Source organism: Drosophila subobscura, chromosome A (genome assembly GCF_008121235.1).
Source record: "Drosophila subobscura isolate 14011-0131.10 chromosome A, UCBerk_Dsub_1.0, whole genome shotgun sequence".
Classification (NCBI taxonomy): Eukaryota; Metazoa; Arthropoda; class Insecta; order Diptera; family Drosophilidae; genus Drosophila; species Drosophila subobscura.
The window spans coordinates 10,908,477-10,925,055 of record NC_048530.1 but is presented as its reverse complement, the minus strand read 5'-3'; the positions used below and the strand labels follow the sequence as shown (position 1 = coordinate 10,925,055).

Here is a 16,579-nt window from a genome sequence, read left to right as displayed (position 1 = left end):
GTTGGCTTTTGTGGCCAGCCATGGCTCCGTAGGGTACTCCTTTGATCCGCCTCCGGCTATCATTTGAAGAGTTCTAAGACAGAAGGCAGGCCTGGGGCAATGGCTGTCCCGCAGTTTATTAAGTTTATTTTCCTGTAGAATTTAGGGAATTTGTTTATTTTGAAGCTTTCCTTAATTGAAAACTCGATTTACCTGACTTCTCGCGCGAACTGCACGCTGGACGAGCAGTCTGCCATCTGCTGACTGCTTTACATTCCAGAGCTTGTCAACACCGGAGTAGATTTTGTTCTGATTGCAAGAAGCAATATTAATTCGACTCACCTCCGACTTTCCGAGATGCAACTATTCGGCTTGGGCATCTTTTAAAGCAACAAAACGGCCAAAACGTGAGGTTGATGAGGACGAGGCGAAGAAACGGCGCCAAGCTGAACAGATCCAGCTGCCTGTGTCATAACAGCTGCTAAATCTGCAGCCTAAAAGCAGATGCATCTGAGGACTTCAGGGCGGAAGAGTGGGAAAACCCACAGTGCCTCATGAGCGGCAAGAATCTTGATGTAGTGGATGAGGGCTACGACATAAGGGCTAAACTTCTGTGAGACTTTCGCAAAGAGAGTCCCATCAGACCATTAGCTTAGCTGGGCTGGTCCCTAACGTTAGTCAACACTGCACTGCACACTGCAATGTAAACACACCCACATATTTTATACATATGTACATACCATACATGTATGTTTTGTGTATGTAACTGCCGGACAATTAATGAACTTCTGCACGTAGTACATACATACATACACAAATATATGAACTCTTTTAAATCAATTAATTAAGACTCACAGCAATTTAAAAAAAACGGTTCACTCTTGTTACACTTTCAAGGAATCTGAGATGAGTTTACTCAATTATTGCACTCACTATATTTCTACCGCACTCCGACTTCCCGAACGAACTGATGACTGGAAAACTGGAAACGGATTATTTTGTGCAAACAAAACAATTTATGGCACACCTGGAATGTGTGGGAGCCAAATGATCAAATTAATTTCGTTAAACATTTGGATTTGGCCAATTTAAGCGCTGAAAGACGCCGAAAGAAGCATCGAAAAGCGGGGAACATGACTTTTGGTGGAAACCATGAGCAAAGCCAATGAAGAGGTATTTGAAAAGGTCAGCAATACACCAACAAAAACCAAACACACACGATCGGGGAGAGAGCAGAGCATATGGAGAGAAAACCTTGCTTAAGTTCAAGTTCAGCGAGCTGCACGGCACGGCACGGTGTATTTGTTTTTAGTCGCCCAACCTCAAGCCCAGAGACGTGGCCGGTGGCCGGTGGCCGGCGGCTGCGTGAGAGATTGCAACAGTGGATGCAATGATTCCATATAAAGAATGCGACAATTGAAGCTGCGGCTAGTAGTAGCCACAAAGGCAGACACGAAAGCAGACATCGACCCGAACCGATCCAAATCAAAGAGAAAATTATGCGCCAACTGATAACCCTGCTGGGCCTGGCCCTGGTGCTGGCCGCAGCCTTTGTGCAGGCTGCGCCTGTTGAGGTTGTCTACACGGGCGAGAGCTGCGCCTGTCCCACCCAGCTGGGCTATCAGCTGAATGTGCCCAATCCGCCCAAGCCAAAGAAGTACGGAGCCAGCGAGTACGGCTACCGCGTGGAAAAGCCGGTGCAAACCAAGGCAAAGATTAGCTACAGCTTCGACTTCACCGTCGAACAGCCACGGACACCGCCGCCGCCCAAGTATCCGGAATCGAAGCTCTACGCCAAAGTGGATCGGGTGACGGTCAACAAAGGAGGTGAGTTGACAGCAGCTGCCATTACGGAGATATTCTAAAAATGCTTACCCCGTTCCACAGATTGTGCTGCCAAGCATACGTCCAGCTGCAGCTGCACCAGCTGCTCCAGCCCCAAGCCAAGGTATGTAGTAGCCACAGGCCAAAGGTCTCCCAATGCCATACGGCGTCGTCGTGAGCTGCGCACGCCTGGCTCCTTGATTCGCAGGCGGCTAATGCGCCAGCAACAGCTACAGGAGCGTCCACCGCGCTATGTCAAGCTCTATCACAAGGATTTGACTGCCCAGCAGCAGCAGAAACAGAAACTCTTTGGCCTGAGGCAGGCGGAGGAGCAGGCCGCGAGTTCCAAAACGAAGCGAAAGACCAAGAAAACTCCAGCTGGCGGCTGGCTGGGTTTGGGCAGGCGACTGAGCAAGCGTGATATCAAGGGAGAGTTCGATCTGCTGGAGCGGGAACGTGCCCAGATTGACTTGACGGCACCGGAGATAATACAGTTTATGCCGGAGACGCTCAATCCCAACTTCCAGCCGGGTCAGTGTCACATGGGTTGTGGTGCTGTGACGGCAGTTGGTCCTCCTCCTCCTGCACCACCAACTCCTGCCAACGAAGCGGCTGAAGATCAAACAGAGCTGCCCATGGCAATGCCAATGGAAGAGCAGAACAACATACCCTCCAAGCGATCTGCGTTTGGCTACTATCCGCTGCAGATACCCTCACCGTTGGGTCTGCCACAGGATGACTTCAAGTATGTGGATGACTCGCAGCTACGCAGTCTGCTGTCGACGACGTCGGTGCCAGATCCGCTGGAGCGGGGCTCCACGCCGCTGCAGTTTGCCGGAGACTTGGAGTCGGTGACGCGGCGCGGTTATGCATCTCCGCTGCAGAGCTTTGGCGGTGGCTATCCCGTGGAGCATGTCTCCGACTCACAGCTGAACAGACTCATCTCGGAGATTGTCTATCCGCATCCACATTATCTGGAGTCGAGCACACACTACCCGGAGCCCAATCAGAAGCGCCAAACAACGGACTTCCTCAAGAAGCTCATCGACGGACGCCTCGGCGGCTGGGGCTTCGAGTCAACCACCGAACCGGAGCACGCCATACACGCAGATTACTCCACGGCGCCGGCCAAGACCTATGGCTACAATAGTCATGTCCAGAATGGCTACAGCGTTGACACCTACAATGTGCCTCCCATTTCGGAGTATCTGCGAGCCTGGTTCTAGGTTCGGGTACCCTCCCCCGCAAGTCCCAGAGAGTGATCTTTAGCTTATGTCTAATTTACATTTGTAGTTCCCTAAGAAGCAAGCTCCCCCACCCCAACACTCCCACAACAACAACAACAACAAAATGAATACAATAAACTGAAAATGATGTTGCCGTTTCTTTTTCATTCACTTTCCGCTTTCATTTTATTTCTGCTTCTTCTCTTTGCAGCTGCAACCACGCTGAGGGCTACGGCTACTGAAGAGACACCCAAAACCCCAAAGTAAACCCAAAACCCAAACCAAAATCCAAACCCAACGTGAACCGCACCCAATCAATATGCTGAGGTCGGATAATTGTTGCTTCCGAATGTAGGCCAGTGGAGCAGCATTCTGTGGGGCGGGGGGTTTTGCATATATACATACTGTACATAACTGTAACTAGATTTCCTATCCCTTTCCTCTCTCTCTTCCTCTCTCTCTCTGTCTCTGTCCTACACAACAATTTCTGTCTACGTTTCGCCTTTGTCTGTCGGCAGCTCAACGTTTTTCTGCGTTTTCTTTGCTCCAATTAAGAGTTTAATAAAATTATTTGCTTTTGTTTTAAATGCTTGGACACGCTTGATTTGATTTTCAAGGGTTGGGGTGCTTTGCAGGTTCAGGTTCAGATTGCAAATGCACGAAATTTGTTCTGCTAAAAACCTTTACCCCAAAAGTATGCCCACAAAAATGCAAAAATCTGTGGAAATTTCTTTATTGAGTGGTTGCAGGGAAGCTAATAATGGCATTTTAACTAAATGCCAGCTTTAGCTTATCTAATATTTAATGTGTTTATAATGTCAATAATGAAAAGAGAAATGAAGAATGGCTTGTCAAGGCTTGAATTCACAACATTTCTTCTGCACAACAGAATAAGCGAAATAATTACAAATTTTCAATTTCAAAGTGCAGCAATGATATTAATGCTAAATCACGATCTGTTAATGGCTGCCGCTGGTACAAACTGTTGGATCATTCAAGCCAGTGGATTCTTATGCCAAATAAATACATAAATGCAAGCTTTGTTTCACACAAATGTGCACAAAATAAAAATAACAGCACAGCTGCCTGAGAAGTGTAGCCGTACGGAATGCAGTTTACAACACTGGCCACATATACATACAATCTTCTGCACATGTTGCGTATTCCTTTGGCTACCATACATACTTACGCATGTAAATACATACATAAGTATGTATATAAACGTATGTATGTACATACAAACAACAAAAATCGAATCATTCTTAAGTACATGCTGAAATCAGTGATGGATAGAGAGAGGAGGAGAGGGGCATAACTGACTAAATCATTCAGTAAAAACAATTTGCAATGGCCCTGGGGTGTGACTTGTTTTCACTGACTGACTCGTACGATCTCTGGCCGCCTGACGCACCAAGATCACAAGAGATTCGTTGATGATACACATCTGAGTACATCTGAGTATCTGCCCATAGATCACGTCCCGAAACGTTTTTCTTCCGTTTTTTTTTTCTTCTTGTTGGCGCGTAACATGAGCGTACTCATGGCAGCAGCTCACGCAGTGGCACTGACAATTTGTGTTGGCTATTTAAGTGGATTCCATTGACGGCACCGGCTTCAGTTAAATGCGAGCTGCAACGAAATGTCTGACAAATCCAACTGCAGTTGGCCACTGCTGCTCGTGCTGCTGATGCTGGCCCTGGGCCGAGTCCGGTCAGAGGTGAGTCTCCCCCCCTCCCACAAGCCACGAACCAAACTAATTGGATGCCCATTTAGCGTGAGAATATCAACGATACGACGGCCAGTGAGGATAGAGATGACTATGAAGCGACCAGTCCCAGTCCGTCGATACCAGAGACCACCGATCGCCTGCTGACCGGAGATCTGAGGAAGGCCGCCCGCGTGGAGCAACTGCCGCCGCCTTCGGGCAGTGGTTTGGCGCCGAAGCAGGAGTACGATGTGATTGATGTGCTGGCGGCCACCAATGCGGTGGTGGGCAAGCCCAAAAGCGGCCAGACCACGCGCATCTATACCACGGGCGAGGTGGATGACAACTTCTGGATGAAGCATCTAGGGGAAGACTTCAAGCATGCCATTCACCTGCAGGTGGGCGGCACCAATGAGGAGTACAATCGTCTGATCAATCAGTCCCAGAATGGCATACACGAGGAGGTGCATCACGAGTATCTGCCAGGTGCAGAGCGACCAGGACCCCAGCAGCAGCAGCAGCAGCAACCAAGAGCTCGCTATATGCCACGGAATCCACACAGGCAGCAGCTGCCGAGTCTCGAGGGTGAGGCCTTGGCCCTGAAGCAGCGATATCTGATCCATCAGCAGCAGGAAACAGCAGCAGCAGCAGAGATATGGTTACACACAGCAACATTCACAACACTACACACCCAGAGCACACACACAGTTACACCAACACGAACACACACACTCACACCAGCTACAGCCACACGCACACCAAAGATACCAAAGACCACACACACACAAACAGCAGCAACAGCAACGGCAACAGCAAGAGCAAGAGCAACAAGTGCACTACATCAACCACCGCCCACCCATTCGCACCATTATCAACTCAAGCGAGGATCAGCTGCATGCTGCGCAATCGAGTCCGGGTGGAGCTGCCACATCAGCGTCCGGCATTCAAGCGGCTGGTGGCGTGGGACGATCCGCCGATGAGGATGAGTCGGACACCTTTGGTAGCCAACTGCCATTCAAGTCGCCCTTCAACGACTACGGGAGTCGACCCACACGCGATCTCACCTACCTCCTGTACAGGCGGGGACTCTAGGAGTAGTTTAGACCTAAGGCCTGGCCTGGCAATTGGCCAGCCAAAAATATATTACACAAACATTTAGGGGAAAGTACAAAATAAAGTGAGATAAGCCACAGATACTTGTGTGATTGTGATTAAGGGAAGATTAAGGGCGCTCCTGGTACATAAAACTTTGATCTTTCGATTGCGTCATAACAATATACGTATGTGTGTACATATGTTTGTATGTATGTATGTGTATCCAACCAGAAGAGGATCAACACCCACAGCTGTTTCCATCGGTAGATACTGAATATATACAGAATACTAAATACCTAAAAGGAAAGAGGAAGCGATTGCAGATTCGTAAGAACTTTGGATAACAAGAAGCTGTGAATTGGTTTTACGATATAGTTGCTATAAGCACAGAGCGTGGCATTACTCTTGGACTGCACTTAATTATTTATTTCGATCTTTGAGCTGCTGCTAGACGTTCTCTCGAGTCTTACCATCTAGAATTTTGGTATTTTTAATTGAGCCAAACCATGGCTCCGTTTCAGTAATACAAAGTAATACAGTAATACGGAGAATTCCTCCAGCGAGCTAGAAAAATCCACCAAGAAACCAAAAATAATTGGCACTGCATGCAACCCTTCCAGTTGAGGCAGAGAAACACTCAACTGGAGCTGCAATTTGCTTCGTCAAAGATTGGACTAGAGATCGTGCAGATCCATTGGCCATGGGCATGCCACAAAGAAGCATCCATCCAATATCCAATGACAGCACAGCGATGAGATTGCAACGACAGAGAGAGAGCCAGAGATCTGAACAGATTTGATTTGACTTGAGGTTGGGAGGTTGACTGCTGGCTGTTCTGATGGATTTCGGGGCGTTGGTGTTGCATTGTCGAGACAAAAGGTGAGCCAAAATCGGAAATGGAAATCGCTGGTAAAGATCACGTAGCCGACCATGACGGAGGGCGATTATAGGCGCTATAAAGAGCTAGCCCGTGGGCCAGACACCGAACAGTAGACAAGACACACGTAACCCCGCAACATGCAACTCGGACTTTGGTTTGGCATTTTCGCCATCGCTGCGGCACCGGTAAGACCCCGTCCCAGACCGACGGCACCTACGCCATTTCGTTACATTCTCCAAGCTAACCCAAGCCCATCCATCGCTTCTTTTCGTGCATCTCTCTGTGCAGCTGGTAAGCGCTAATTATGGTCAAGGTGGAGGTGGTGGTCCCGGCCATGGACCCATTCAGTATCTGCCCAGTGGCCCCTCCGGTGGCCTCGAGGAGTACGTGAACGTGGCGACGCGCGGCTCGCAGCCAGCGGCCAACCAGATCGCGGCCCAGGCCGAGATCCAGCCCACACAGGAGGAGGCACGTCGCCTGGGTCGTGTGCAGGCCCAGCTGCAGGCTCTGAACGCCAATCCCACCTACCAGAAGCTGAAGAACTCTGAGGATATTGCCGAGTCGCTGGCCGAAACGAATCTCGCCAGCAACATCCGCCAGGGCAAGATCAATGTTGTCTCGCCCCAGTTCGTGGATCAGCATCTGTTCCGTTCGCTGTTGGTGCCCTCGGGCCACAACAACCATCAGGTGATCGCCACCCAGCCCCTGCCCCCAATCATTGTGCACCAGCCAGGCGCACCGCCAGCTCATGTCAACAGCGGCCCACCGACCGTGGTGCGTGGCAATCCCGTCATCTACAAGATCAAGCCCTCCGTGATCTACCAGCAGGAGGTGATCAACAAGGTGCCCACCCCGCTCAGCCTCAACCCTGTGTACGTGAAGGTCTACAAGCCGGGCAAGAAGATCGAGGCACCACTGGCCCCCGTCGTCGCACCCGTCTATGGACAGCCTCAGTCATACGGTAGCCAGCAGCAGTCATACGGTGGCTCTGGTGCCGCCTCCGCTGCCGGCGCTGCCTCCTCCAACGATGGCTATGGCAGCCCCAACGAGTCGCCCATCTACAACAGCCCCTCCCCCTATGGCCAGGCCAGCTACTAAGCCAGCTTAGAGCTCAGAGCTCAGAGCCAGCTCCTGCAGCAGCTGCTGTTTAATTTAAAGAATTTCTTTTTTTTTTTTGCCTGTTGCTAAATGCAAAATAAAAAATGAACAAAATATGCTTAAACAAAACAATTTATACATTTCGAGTGGAAGGGAAAGAGCAATGGAGCTGCCTTTGGGCGCCCAATAAATTGTATTTCACAATCGAGGGTAAGCCAAGCCAGTTGTAGCTGCTCTTGGCTCTTGGCTGTTAATTGCACATTTTCTTTATGGGAAATTCTTGGCATATTTGGAACAATCTGCACGGCAATCAGCTGTAACTGTAACATTTTTTCTGCTAAATAAAATTCACTTTTGTAGAGCTCTTCGCACTGAACATTTGTTGCTAAATGTTGATAATTTATTTCCGGCATTTATGCATATTTAAAGTACTTTTAAATCAATTTATTTGGGCTCTTAGTTCCAGACTGGAATGAATTAGGGAACGAAGTATACATACACATATACACATACAACTGCTGCAAGCACTTGGTTTTACACTTAAGCAGTGCAAGCAGTGGAAAGTACACTAGAGTCAAGCCATGGAAGCTACCTGGAAGCCTGTCTGCAGGCAGAGAAATATAAATTGAAGCTTACAGAGCAATCAAGAGCATACCACTGATGCTTTCAAGCTTAAAAAGCTTTTAAAAGTGTACATAGATAATATCTGCCACGTGGTAAAGGTGCAAATAGATAATTAAATATGTACATCAGGCATAGAACATTTGTTTTGCTTTTTAAATTGTTTTTTTAATGCACTTTGCCCTTAGCTAAGCCAGCAATACATTTATTTAAGGTTTCAACTATTGTTTGCTATACTTATGGATCTTTAGGCTCTTTTTTTTTGTTTGCGCTGCTGTGTCCGTTCCCTCTGTTGCTCGTTAGTGCAATTTCCTGTGTCAGTTGGCAGGAAAATATAATGAAGCTTCTGCCATGATTTCAATTCTCCAATTCTACATCCATTCAACTGGTTGAGACACTGAAAGAAAGCATAAAATGAAAGCTTGAACAAAACTAAACTCAATTAAAAGGAAATTTCAAACGAAAACCCATGGACTCAGACCTGAGCAGCATTTCATCCTGACGATGAGGGGCAGATAATGTTGATCTTGCTCCACACTCTTCGTCTTCATGGGCTGATGGCGGCCAATGCGGAAACTATTTTCCGGCTGGCAATCTCATCGCAGACGTTCGGACCTCGATATGCGCAAGCACTGAAAAGATGCAAAAGTTTCGATTGTTGGTGCTGTTTGTTTTTGGTTTCTACGTAAGAAGCCGTGATATGGATGTGCGATGCGTGCGATCTGTCTGCATTTGGCCATGTTTCGCGTGGGCCAAAACCACCGGCAGCAGCAGCAGCAGCAGCGGCAGCAGCAACAACAACCAGAAGAGCGGAACAAGCTGGTGCAGCGGCGGCTGTCGGCTGTCGGCTGCACTGGAACCGGGATTGTGGCTGGCCAAATGTCACGTACCGTCATGCCAGAACATATTTAAAGAAATCTCCGAGTGAGGCAGGGCAGCAGAAGACATCAGATCATCCAATTGGGAGCACCATCATCGGAGCGCCAACTTGGAACTGCAACTGGGACAAGGAACGATGACAAGACAGAGCTACATTTGGGCTCTGGCCGCCTGCCTTATCGTACGTACACACACACACACACACACACACACGCGCCCAGCAATGGGGAGCCGCCAGTTTCCAGTCTCCACACGATCTACAATCGTCTCTCTTCGATCTTCTATTTGCAGGCATGCGCCAGTGCCAATGGCTATGGTGCGCAACAGGGCTACGGCGGTCCCGGCGCCGGTGGCGGTCCAGGCGGCAATGATGGAGGCGCCGATGCATCCGCTGGAGCATCTGCCGGTGGTGTTGCTGGCAGCAATGGCGGCGAGTACACCATTAGCGGCGGTGGATCTGGAGCTGGCGAGGGTGCCGACGCCTCGGGCGTGGCCCAGGCTGGACAGAGCGGCGGCTATGGCTCCGCTGGACAGAGCAGCTATGGCTCCGATCAGAACATCCCCTACAAGCCGGTGAACACCAAGGGCAACACCCTGACCTCATCCATCACCTATCCCCAGAACAAGGGCGAGATTCTGATCCATCGTCCAGCGCCCATCATTGTGAAGCGTCCGCCCACCAAGGTGCTCGTGAATCATCCTCCATTGGTGGTGAAGCCCGCACCCGTTGTGCTCCACAAGCCCCCAGCAATCGTGCTCCGCAAGGTCTACGTCAAGCACCACCCACGTCGCGTCAAGGTCGAGCCTGTGTTCGTCAACGTGGTGAAGCCGCCAGCAGAGAAGTACTTCGTCAATGAGAACAAGCAGGGCTACGGACAGGGCTCCCACAGCGGCTCCCAGGGCTCCCATCACGGACACGGTCACGGTGGCCACAGCCACGGAGGACACGGTTCCGGCTCGCACGGCTCCGGCCATGGCGGCAGCCATCAGCACGGTCCCGGCCAAGCACTGCCCGCCTATGCATCTGGTGCAGACAGCGCCGCTGCCAGTGCCGGCTACCAGCTGCTCCAGGGCGGCAACCAGGGTCTCTCCGCCCTGGCCAGCATCGCTGGCGAGCGCGAGGGTCACTATGGTGGCGGTCACGATCATGGCCATGGTCATGGTCATGGACACAGCCATCAGCACTATGGTGGTGCCGGCCAAGCCGGACCTGGCGCCTACTCGGCTCCCTCCTATTAGGCTGGGATGCTGCGTGTCGGCCTCTCAGTGGCTGGCTATGGCTCTGGCGTTTAGTTACTATGTTTTAACACAGCTTAAACGTCCCCCCACACGCACACAAACACCCCATTCACAGTGTATGGCGTGGCACTCAGGTTTCTTTGCAAACAAATAAAAAATTTGAAAAAAATAACTAATGAATTGTCATTTAAATGGGCACAAAAACAAAACACAAGTTTCCCAGGTAGAAGTATCGAATACACTTTGCGGGAATTGCAGTAAATCATTTTGAGTGAACTTGACAATCCTTGTTATCGATTACGTGGAAATATCGATTAACTTGCTGCAATTTACATGGCAGTGTAAAAGAAATGCACTCGTCTTGCATGCTGAAAACAAACTTCAGGTTAGTTTATTTAGTTCGATGCAGACTATTTCTGGTGTTCTGAAACAAGGCAACACTTATTGGAATTCGATATCGATGAAGGCTATCGAAGGGGTTTGCTTGCATTGTTTTGGCCATTAAATAATAAAATGAAAGCTTGAATGCAGTATCAATGCGATTTTGAAGCACCTTGCATTTATTAAAATACTTATCACTCGTCCCTGCCAGTGCATGATGCAGGTAATGACACTTACGCCCCCGCTAACTATAACTAATATTACCCCAAACGCCCACCCTGGCTCTTAATAATGGCACAAGCAAACTAGCGCGCCACCACATGACCATATGTAGGTCATCAGGTAACGCCCTTTTGGCCAGTTTGAAAAATCAGCATAAAAATGCGACACTTTCGCAAAGCGTTTTCAGTTTGTAAGCAGAATTAAATTGAGTGCATTCAACAACAACTAAAACGCAAACCAAAAGCCAACGAAGTACATACTGCAGATCTGTTACAAGTTCGCATAAAGCAGCTGCAAGTGCATTAATAAATACACAAATCATCCAAAAATGAGACGCGAATCGAGTACATTTCGTAACATGCTGACAACCCTGCTGCTGCTCCTGCTGGCCTCTCTTTGTTCTGTTGGCCATGCGGCGTCGGTTTCCAAATCGCAGAAAACCTATTCGGCACTTCCCAGCCACCAACACAAGGAGTTTCGCATGGACTTTGTAATGGATATTACCAAGCTGATTTTGAATATTATTGGAAAAATACGGTGAAGCAGTGGCTGGATCAGTTTGTTTTTTTTAATTTTTTTTGTGGCACTTGTAAGTAGTCATCCAAATTCACCAAAAAAAGGCATTATAAATCCCCCCAGGTCTGTATATTATATCATCCACATCAGCCATTAATTCTTATTACGTTTATTTTCAACAATGCAGTGACCAAAATGCAACAGAGCCACCACTCAGCCCAGACCCAACCCATTGCTTATTGCCAAAAAGCAAAGCAAAGCCTGGCCTCGTAACGAATTTGCGATTTAAAATTCTTGCAACAAATTGCGTTGCATTTTAGCTGATGAAAATAATTTGATGAATACATGTTGGGTATATATGAATGTGCATGTATTTATCGCGCATATTTATGTAGAGTTGTTGTAGCCTAAATGTTGGATTAAATATCATTTCGTTAAGCAAATGGTTTTTACGTGTTCTGTTGTGTTGTTTAGAGCTAATAAAATTGCATAAAAGTGAATGCAGATTACAGATTTAAAATTGAACTTGAGCCTGGCTTTAAGTGTGCAATCTCCTGTGGGGGTTCAAACTGTGCTCCTTGGATGGATCTCTCATGCTATTTCTGGCGTGCGTTTTAAAAAAATATATATATGTCGGATATAATTATGGTAGTTGCTTGAGGGCTATACTTTACGGGCGTTAAAAAGTCTACACATTTAAAAAGTGAGTGAGTAAATTAAAAAAAAATGCAAGTCAAATTTAAGGCTCATTCTGTTGGAATGTTTTGGCTGGTAGATGGTCGGTGGCTGGTTCGGTTGGTTGGTTGGGTCTTTCAGGTGATCCTTTGTTGCCTTCCTCCCCCCCTTTTATTGATGACGAGTTGAAGCATAGGCATCTGCTGACTGTTTGTTGGCCGGGGAAGACTTGCTGGCCGCCTGCTGCTGTTTCTTCGGCTGATGCAGCGGCTTGCCATCGTTGGGGAAGTTGCTCATCACTTCGAAGAGTGGCGGAGCAGCGGCCGCAGGCACCATTGTGGGCGACAAGGGCCAGGCATAGTGATTCTGAGAAAGCAACACCGACATTCGTTACGAAATATTCAGCTTACGCTCTGCAAATCTTTTTACCTGTCCTCCAGTAGCGCCTCTGGGCAGTGTGGTTAGCTGTGGCAGTCCTGGTTGAAAGAAACACCCTGACGGTGTCACCAGATGAGTCGGCGACAGTGGCAAGCCGCCCGGCGACGAGCTAAAGAAGCTGAACGCCCTGCCGCCACTGGTACTGGGCGATGGCGTTGCCGTGGGTGTGGGCAAGAGCGACACAGCCTGTGATAGCGTATCGTTTAGGTCTTTCAGCTGCTCTGGATGCTTGCCGCGTAACTTGGAGCCGCGCCTGGACCCAAACGGATTGACCTTGTCCTGCTCACCGGCATCGGGTGTGAGCGGTGGGGTCACATTCAGGCTGCCCAATTGCTCCTCTAGTCCGCCAGCATTCAGCTCCGATTCCATTCCGACCGTCGACATGCGAAGGTGCATGTCCACGCCCATGTTGTAGAAATATCTTAGTGTTTCCATATCCGGCGGCATATCCCCGCCACTCATAAATGAGCGACGTGGCTGTCCATCAAACGGGTGCGGCGTATGTAGCGATGGAGCTGCACGGCTCGGCTGTGGCGGCGGTGGCAGCGGCATAAACGGTAGCTGCGGATGCAAGGCAATAGAACCCGGCGGCGTTGGTGCATATCCAGCGAAGGGCAGCATTGACGGCGGCGGCGGTGGCATGGAAAAGCGATAAGCCTCCTCGGGCACGGCTAGCCCAGAGCCTGCCCAGGCTGGCAGTGGTGGCTGTGCCTGGCCGCTGCGACCACCGCCCCCTCCCATCAGCGGCATGAAGTTCACAAAGTGAGTAGCTCCTAAAGCGCTCTCCGTTGCTGTGGCCGACAGTTTCCCAGTGGCTGATGGCTTCTGTGATTTAGTGGGTGTTGTCTGACGCCATTTTAGGACCCGCTCATCACGTTCACGCGTCTCGGAATTCAACGGCAAAGACTTCTGCTGCTGCTGCTGCTGTTCCTGATCCTGCGTTTGCGTTTGCTCCTTCTCCTGTTCCGGCTCGAGATTAATGATTGCTAGCATGCTTTTGTATGCACGATCCATCGAGTCTTCACGAGAGCGCGAATGCTCCGAGTGTCGTAGAAGACGCTGCTGCTGCTGCTGCTGCGGCTGTATCTGTGGATGTGGCTGAAAGTATGTGCTCGGGTCCATCTGCTTGGATTTCTTCCACTTTTGCAACTTGTTCTTGTTAAAGTACTTGGTCATGTGATCGCGTTGCTCTTGCCGCTGCTGCTGGTGCTGGTGCATGTGGTGGCGAGAGGGCACCTCCCAGGGACGAAAATCTTCGGGTGCCACCGGATGTAGCGTGTCATAGGGTGCCTAAGCGAGAGAACGAGACAGAACGAGAGAGATTAGTATTTATTTAAGCCTCAAAGAAGCGCAGGAACGAAGGAAGCCTAAGGGTTTTGGGGGTTTATGGTACCAAAATCTTTCTGCCAAGTTTCTCCACAAACACAACACACTCGGTCTTTCTGATGTTGATGCTCTGTATGTAGGCCGTGTAGTGGCACACTTGCTTCTGCATCCTGAACTCCACCAGGCACTTGGCGCCCACCTGCGAAGGACACCAAAGAAAACATGGAAGAAAAACAGAGCAGACAAGACATAAAGTAGATGGAAAAGAGAACATAAATGATTGATGCAAGTGTGGATTGATGGAACGTGTGTTTGTGTGTGTGATTGTGTGTGTTTGTGTGTGTGATTGTGTGTGTTTGTGTGTGTGTGATTTTCCTTTTGGCTTTTCCTTTCGCTTGTTTTACCTTAAAGTTGTAATCATTGTTATAGAGATTGTAGCGCTTTGCCTCCTTGCGTATGTCATTCCACACATCAAATTCCACATTGCGATACATATTTGGGTCCAAGGATTTGGCCACCTTGTACGGAAACGGTGTGATACCTACAAAAGGGATCACATTACAAACTTAGACTCCAATCCTGAGTGGCAGCTCAGCTCTTACCATCATCCAGCAGCTGACGCACACACGAGACATAGCGATTCGGACACATTTGCAGTAAGTCATGCTCCGGCGACTCCTTACCCGACTCGCATACGACTTTGCCCTCGCCATTGTCGTCGCTGTTGCACAGGCTAAGGTGGCTGCTGCCTGTTTTTCTGCTGTTATGAAATTTACACAGCTTGTAATTCTCAAGAATGCATTTTGTGAGCTCTGGTAGGTCCAGCGAGAAGTAGCGGCCATCACTGCAGCGCAGCCGCACCATGTAGCCCCTGTGGTCGAATTCGGCCTTGAAAAAGTCCCACTTGAAGTTGTTCGGATGAAGCATACTCTCCACGGCAAAGCTCACGTCGGGCAGCTTGAACAGCGACTTGTAGAGCAACTTGAAGGTGATTGCTATAAGCACAAAGAGAAGACAAATCGCATAAGCGCATCCCTCAAGCGAGTGGGAGGTCTGGGTTCACTTACACTGACAAACGGCTGCCGACGCCATGTACTCGCGCTCAAATACGGAATCAAAGTGGTTCTCATTGGTGTAGAACACGCGAAAGTTTTCCACAAAGCGGTGATTAAAGGTCACACCAGCACCCAAGTTGAAGGGCTCATACAGGATCACATTACGGCTGCCGAGGATATGGGCAATATTTGGTTTAGCTGAAGCACACCCCAATGCCTGAACCACTCACCGATATATGAGGCACATGGCCCGCAGCTCGAGCATGGTGCCATAGGTCTTGGGCTTGGCCAAATCTCTGCAATACTTGTCGAAATTTCCATTAATGTACTGCAAAGGAGACGGAAAATATATTAGACAAGAGCCAACAGCCAGAGGGTTTTGAATCACTTTCGAACCTGCGCGAAAATGCGACGCTTGCGTGTCATAAAGCGAACACATTCCTGACGCAGCTCATAGTGCAGATGCTGGGTGTCGTACATCTGCTCGGCAATCACACGGAACAGGCTGGAGGCGTCGCGGGCCGTGTGCTTGCGGTAGAGACCGTGACACTCCAGATACTGGTCGAATGGATCAGGTGCCTGGCGACTGCCCGAGGTGACCGGGCGTACCATTTCCATCAAAAGTGACTCCATAGTGAGATTCCTAGAAACGCAAAATATAACTTCACATTATTGCATAACAGACCACTGCAATTGCCTCTGTATATCTTGGAAGGCGAAAAAAAAACTCAAACGTTGCAAGAAAGCAACTTCCAGAATTCCACACATGTAACGGCGCTTTACCGCTCAATTCCAGCCTATAGTGCATGAGTTAGAGCGAGACGACGATGGTACATACGTCGATGTATACACATTTTCAACATGGCGGCAGTGCGAAAGACAAGGCAAATTAAGATCATCCAAAAAATTGACTCCAATTTGAATATGTATGTATGTACATACAAAAGTAGGTACATACACCTGCACACACCCACGCATATCTATTTGTATGCACAAATATCTTATATACCTCGACTACTTACAGTGACAAAGGCAATTAATTACGATGTGCGATATCGGTCGAAAAAAGACAAAAAACTAACTAAATATAAAATGAACTAGCCGGAATTAGGATGGCCGGCTGGCACACACGTACGGAGAGTGGGCAAAAAGTATATGTAACGAAAATGTTAAAAAAAATTACACAAAACGACTCAAATTGTTTTTTTTTTTTTGCTTTCTTTCTATTTTATTTCCTTGTACTTGCACTGATCTAATTTTATATATGTTATATATCTCTCGACCGCCAGCTTCAGCTTATCCGCGTCCGAACACCACACCGTTATAATTATAATAGAGTCAAAGAGTTGAAGCGATCTTTCCAGCTTTCCAGTTTTGCGAATGAGCGAGAAAGGAGTTCGCTCAAGAAACAGAGCTGTCG

General features: G+C 48.8%; 5 protein-coding genes and 1 long non-coding RNA gene across 10 annotated transcripts; 5 read left to right on the top strand and 1 right to left on the bottom strand.

Annotated features, from left to right (window-relative positions):
- Positions 1 to 1,022: 1,022 nt before the first annotated feature.
- Positions 1,023 to 3,616, top strand: LOC117895537. 2 transcript variants are annotated; one of them, XM_034803250.1, is made up of 3 exons: positions 1,040 to 1,806; positions 1,867 to 1,927; positions 3,241 to 3,616. In XM_034803250.1, the coding sequence occupies exons 1-3, from the start codon at positions 1,479 to 1,481 to the stop codon at positions 3,269 to 3,271; spliced, it is 420 nt and encodes a 139-aa protein (XP_034659141.1). In that variant the 5' UTR covers positions 1,040 to 1,478; the 3' UTR covers positions 3,272 to 3,616. The 2 variants fall into 2 exon arrangements, with proteins under 2 accessions (XP_034659134.1, XP_034659141.1); XM_034803243.1 differs by lacking the exon at positions 3,241 to 3,616 and having other exon boundaries at positions 1,023 to 1,806; positions 1,867 to 3,184.
- Positions 3,617 to 4,575: 959 nt separating this feature from the next.
- Positions 4,576 to 5,926, top strand: LOC117903098 (UPF0746 protein DDB_G0281095). Its single transcript, XM_034814910.1, is given in 3 exon segments — positions 4,576 to 4,746; positions 4,803 to 5,374; positions 5,376 to 5,926. Coding segments are annotated over 3 exon segments (1,101 nt in total). The 5' UTR covers positions 4,576 to 4,668; the 3' UTR covers positions 5,827 to 5,926.
- Positions 5,927 to 6,734: 808 nt separating this feature from the next.
- LOC117903070 (chorion protein S36) lies at positions 6,735 to 7,936 on the top strand. Its single transcript, XM_034814839.1, has 2 exons — positions 6,735 to 6,894; positions 6,998 to 7,936. The coding sequence occupies exons 1-2, from the start codon at positions 6,847 to 6,849 to the stop codon at positions 7,805 to 7,807; spliced, it is 858 nt and encodes a 285-aa protein (XP_034670730.1). The 5' UTR covers positions 6,735 to 6,846; the 3' UTR covers positions 7,808 to 7,936.
- A 1,399-nt stretch (positions 7,937 to 9,335) lies between these two features.
- LOC117902177 (chorion protein S38) lies at positions 9,336 to 10,722 on the top strand. The gene is made up of 2 exons (XM_034813326.1): positions 9,336 to 9,488; positions 9,599 to 10,722. The coding sequence occupies exons 1-2, from the start codon at positions 9,444 to 9,446 to the stop codon at positions 10,544 to 10,546; spliced, it is 993 nt and encodes a 330-aa protein (XP_034669217.1). The 5' UTR covers positions 9,336 to 9,443; the 3' UTR covers positions 10,547 to 10,722.
- A 293-nt stretch (positions 10,723 to 11,015) lies between these two features.
- On the top strand, positions 11,016 to 12,383 carry LOC117903068. The gene is made up of 2 exons (XR_004649475.1): positions 11,016 to 11,788; positions 11,853 to 12,383. It is a non-coding gene; the product is annotated as an uncharacterized LOC117903068 (long non-coding RNA).
- On the bottom strand, positions 12,052 to 16,524 carry LOC117903060 (protein ovarian tumor locus). 4 transcript variants are annotated; one of them, XM_034814809.1, is made up of 9 exons: positions 16,406 to 16,524; positions 15,556 to 15,802; positions 15,390 to 15,487; positions 15,172 to 15,326; positions 14,707 to 15,099; positions 14,509 to 14,645; positions 14,172 to 14,303; positions 12,770 to 14,068; positions 12,052 to 12,706 (listed from the first exon to the last, which is right to left on the bottom strand). In XM_034814809.1, exons 2-9 carry the CDS (start codon positions 15,790 to 15,792, stop codon positions 12,512 to 12,514), a joined length of 2,646 nt encoding a protein of 881 aa, XP_034670700.1. In that variant the 5' UTR covers positions 15,793 to 15,802; positions 16,406 to 16,524; the 3' UTR covers positions 12,052 to 12,511. The 4 variants fall into 4 exon arrangements, with proteins under 4 accessions (XP_034670700.1, XP_034670698.1, XP_034670699.1 ...); XM_034814807.1 differs by having other exon boundaries at positions 16,169 to 16,496; XM_034814808.1 differs by having other exon boundaries at positions 16,182 to 16,496.
- Between the last annotated feature and the right edge of the window lie 55 nt (positions 16,525 to 16,579).

What these genes read in the sequence shown, in the direction of transcription:
- LOC117895537 (XM_034803243.1), top strand. Translation starts at nt 1,479, where the DNA reads ATGCGCCAACTGATAACCCTGCTGGGCCTGGCCCTGGTGCTGGCCGCA. An exon ending in GGTGACGGTCAACAAAGGAG is followed by an intron (nt 1,807 to 1,866) that starts GTGAGTTGACAG and finishes CCCGTTCCACAG; the next exon opens with ATTGTGCTGCCAAGCATACG.
- LOC117903070 (XM_034814839.1), top strand. Translation starts at nt 6,847, where the DNA reads ATGCAACTCGGACTTTGGTTTGGCATTTTCGCCATCGCTGCGGCACCG. An exon ending in TCGCCATCGCTGCGGCACCG is followed by an intron (nt 6,895 to 6,997) that starts GTAAGACCCCGT and finishes CTCTCTGTGCAG; the next exon opens with CTGGTAAGCGCTAATTATGG.
- LOC117902177 (XM_034813326.1), top strand. Translation starts at nt 9,444, where the DNA reads ATGACAAGACAGAGCTACATTTGGGCTCTGGCCGCCTGCCTTATC. An exon ending in CTCTGGCCGCCTGCCTTATC is followed by an intron (nt 9,489 to 9,598) that starts GTACGTACACAC and finishes TTCTATTTGCAG; the next exon opens with GCATGCGCCAGTGCCAATGG.
- LOC117903060 (XM_034814809.1), bottom strand. Translation starts at nt 15,792, where the DNA reads ATGGAGTCACTTTTGATGGAAATGGTACGCCCGGTCACCTCGGGCAGT. An exon ending in AGCGTCGCATTTTCGCGCAG is followed by an intron (nt 15,488 to 15,555) that starts GTTCGAAAGTGA and finishes TCTCCTTTGCAG; the next exon opens with TACATTAATGGAAATTTCGA. An exon ending in GAGGCGCTACTGGAGGACAG is followed by an intron (nt 12,707 to 12,769) that starts GTAAAAAGATTT and finishes TTGCTTTCTCAG; the next exon opens with AATCACTATGCCTGGCCCTT.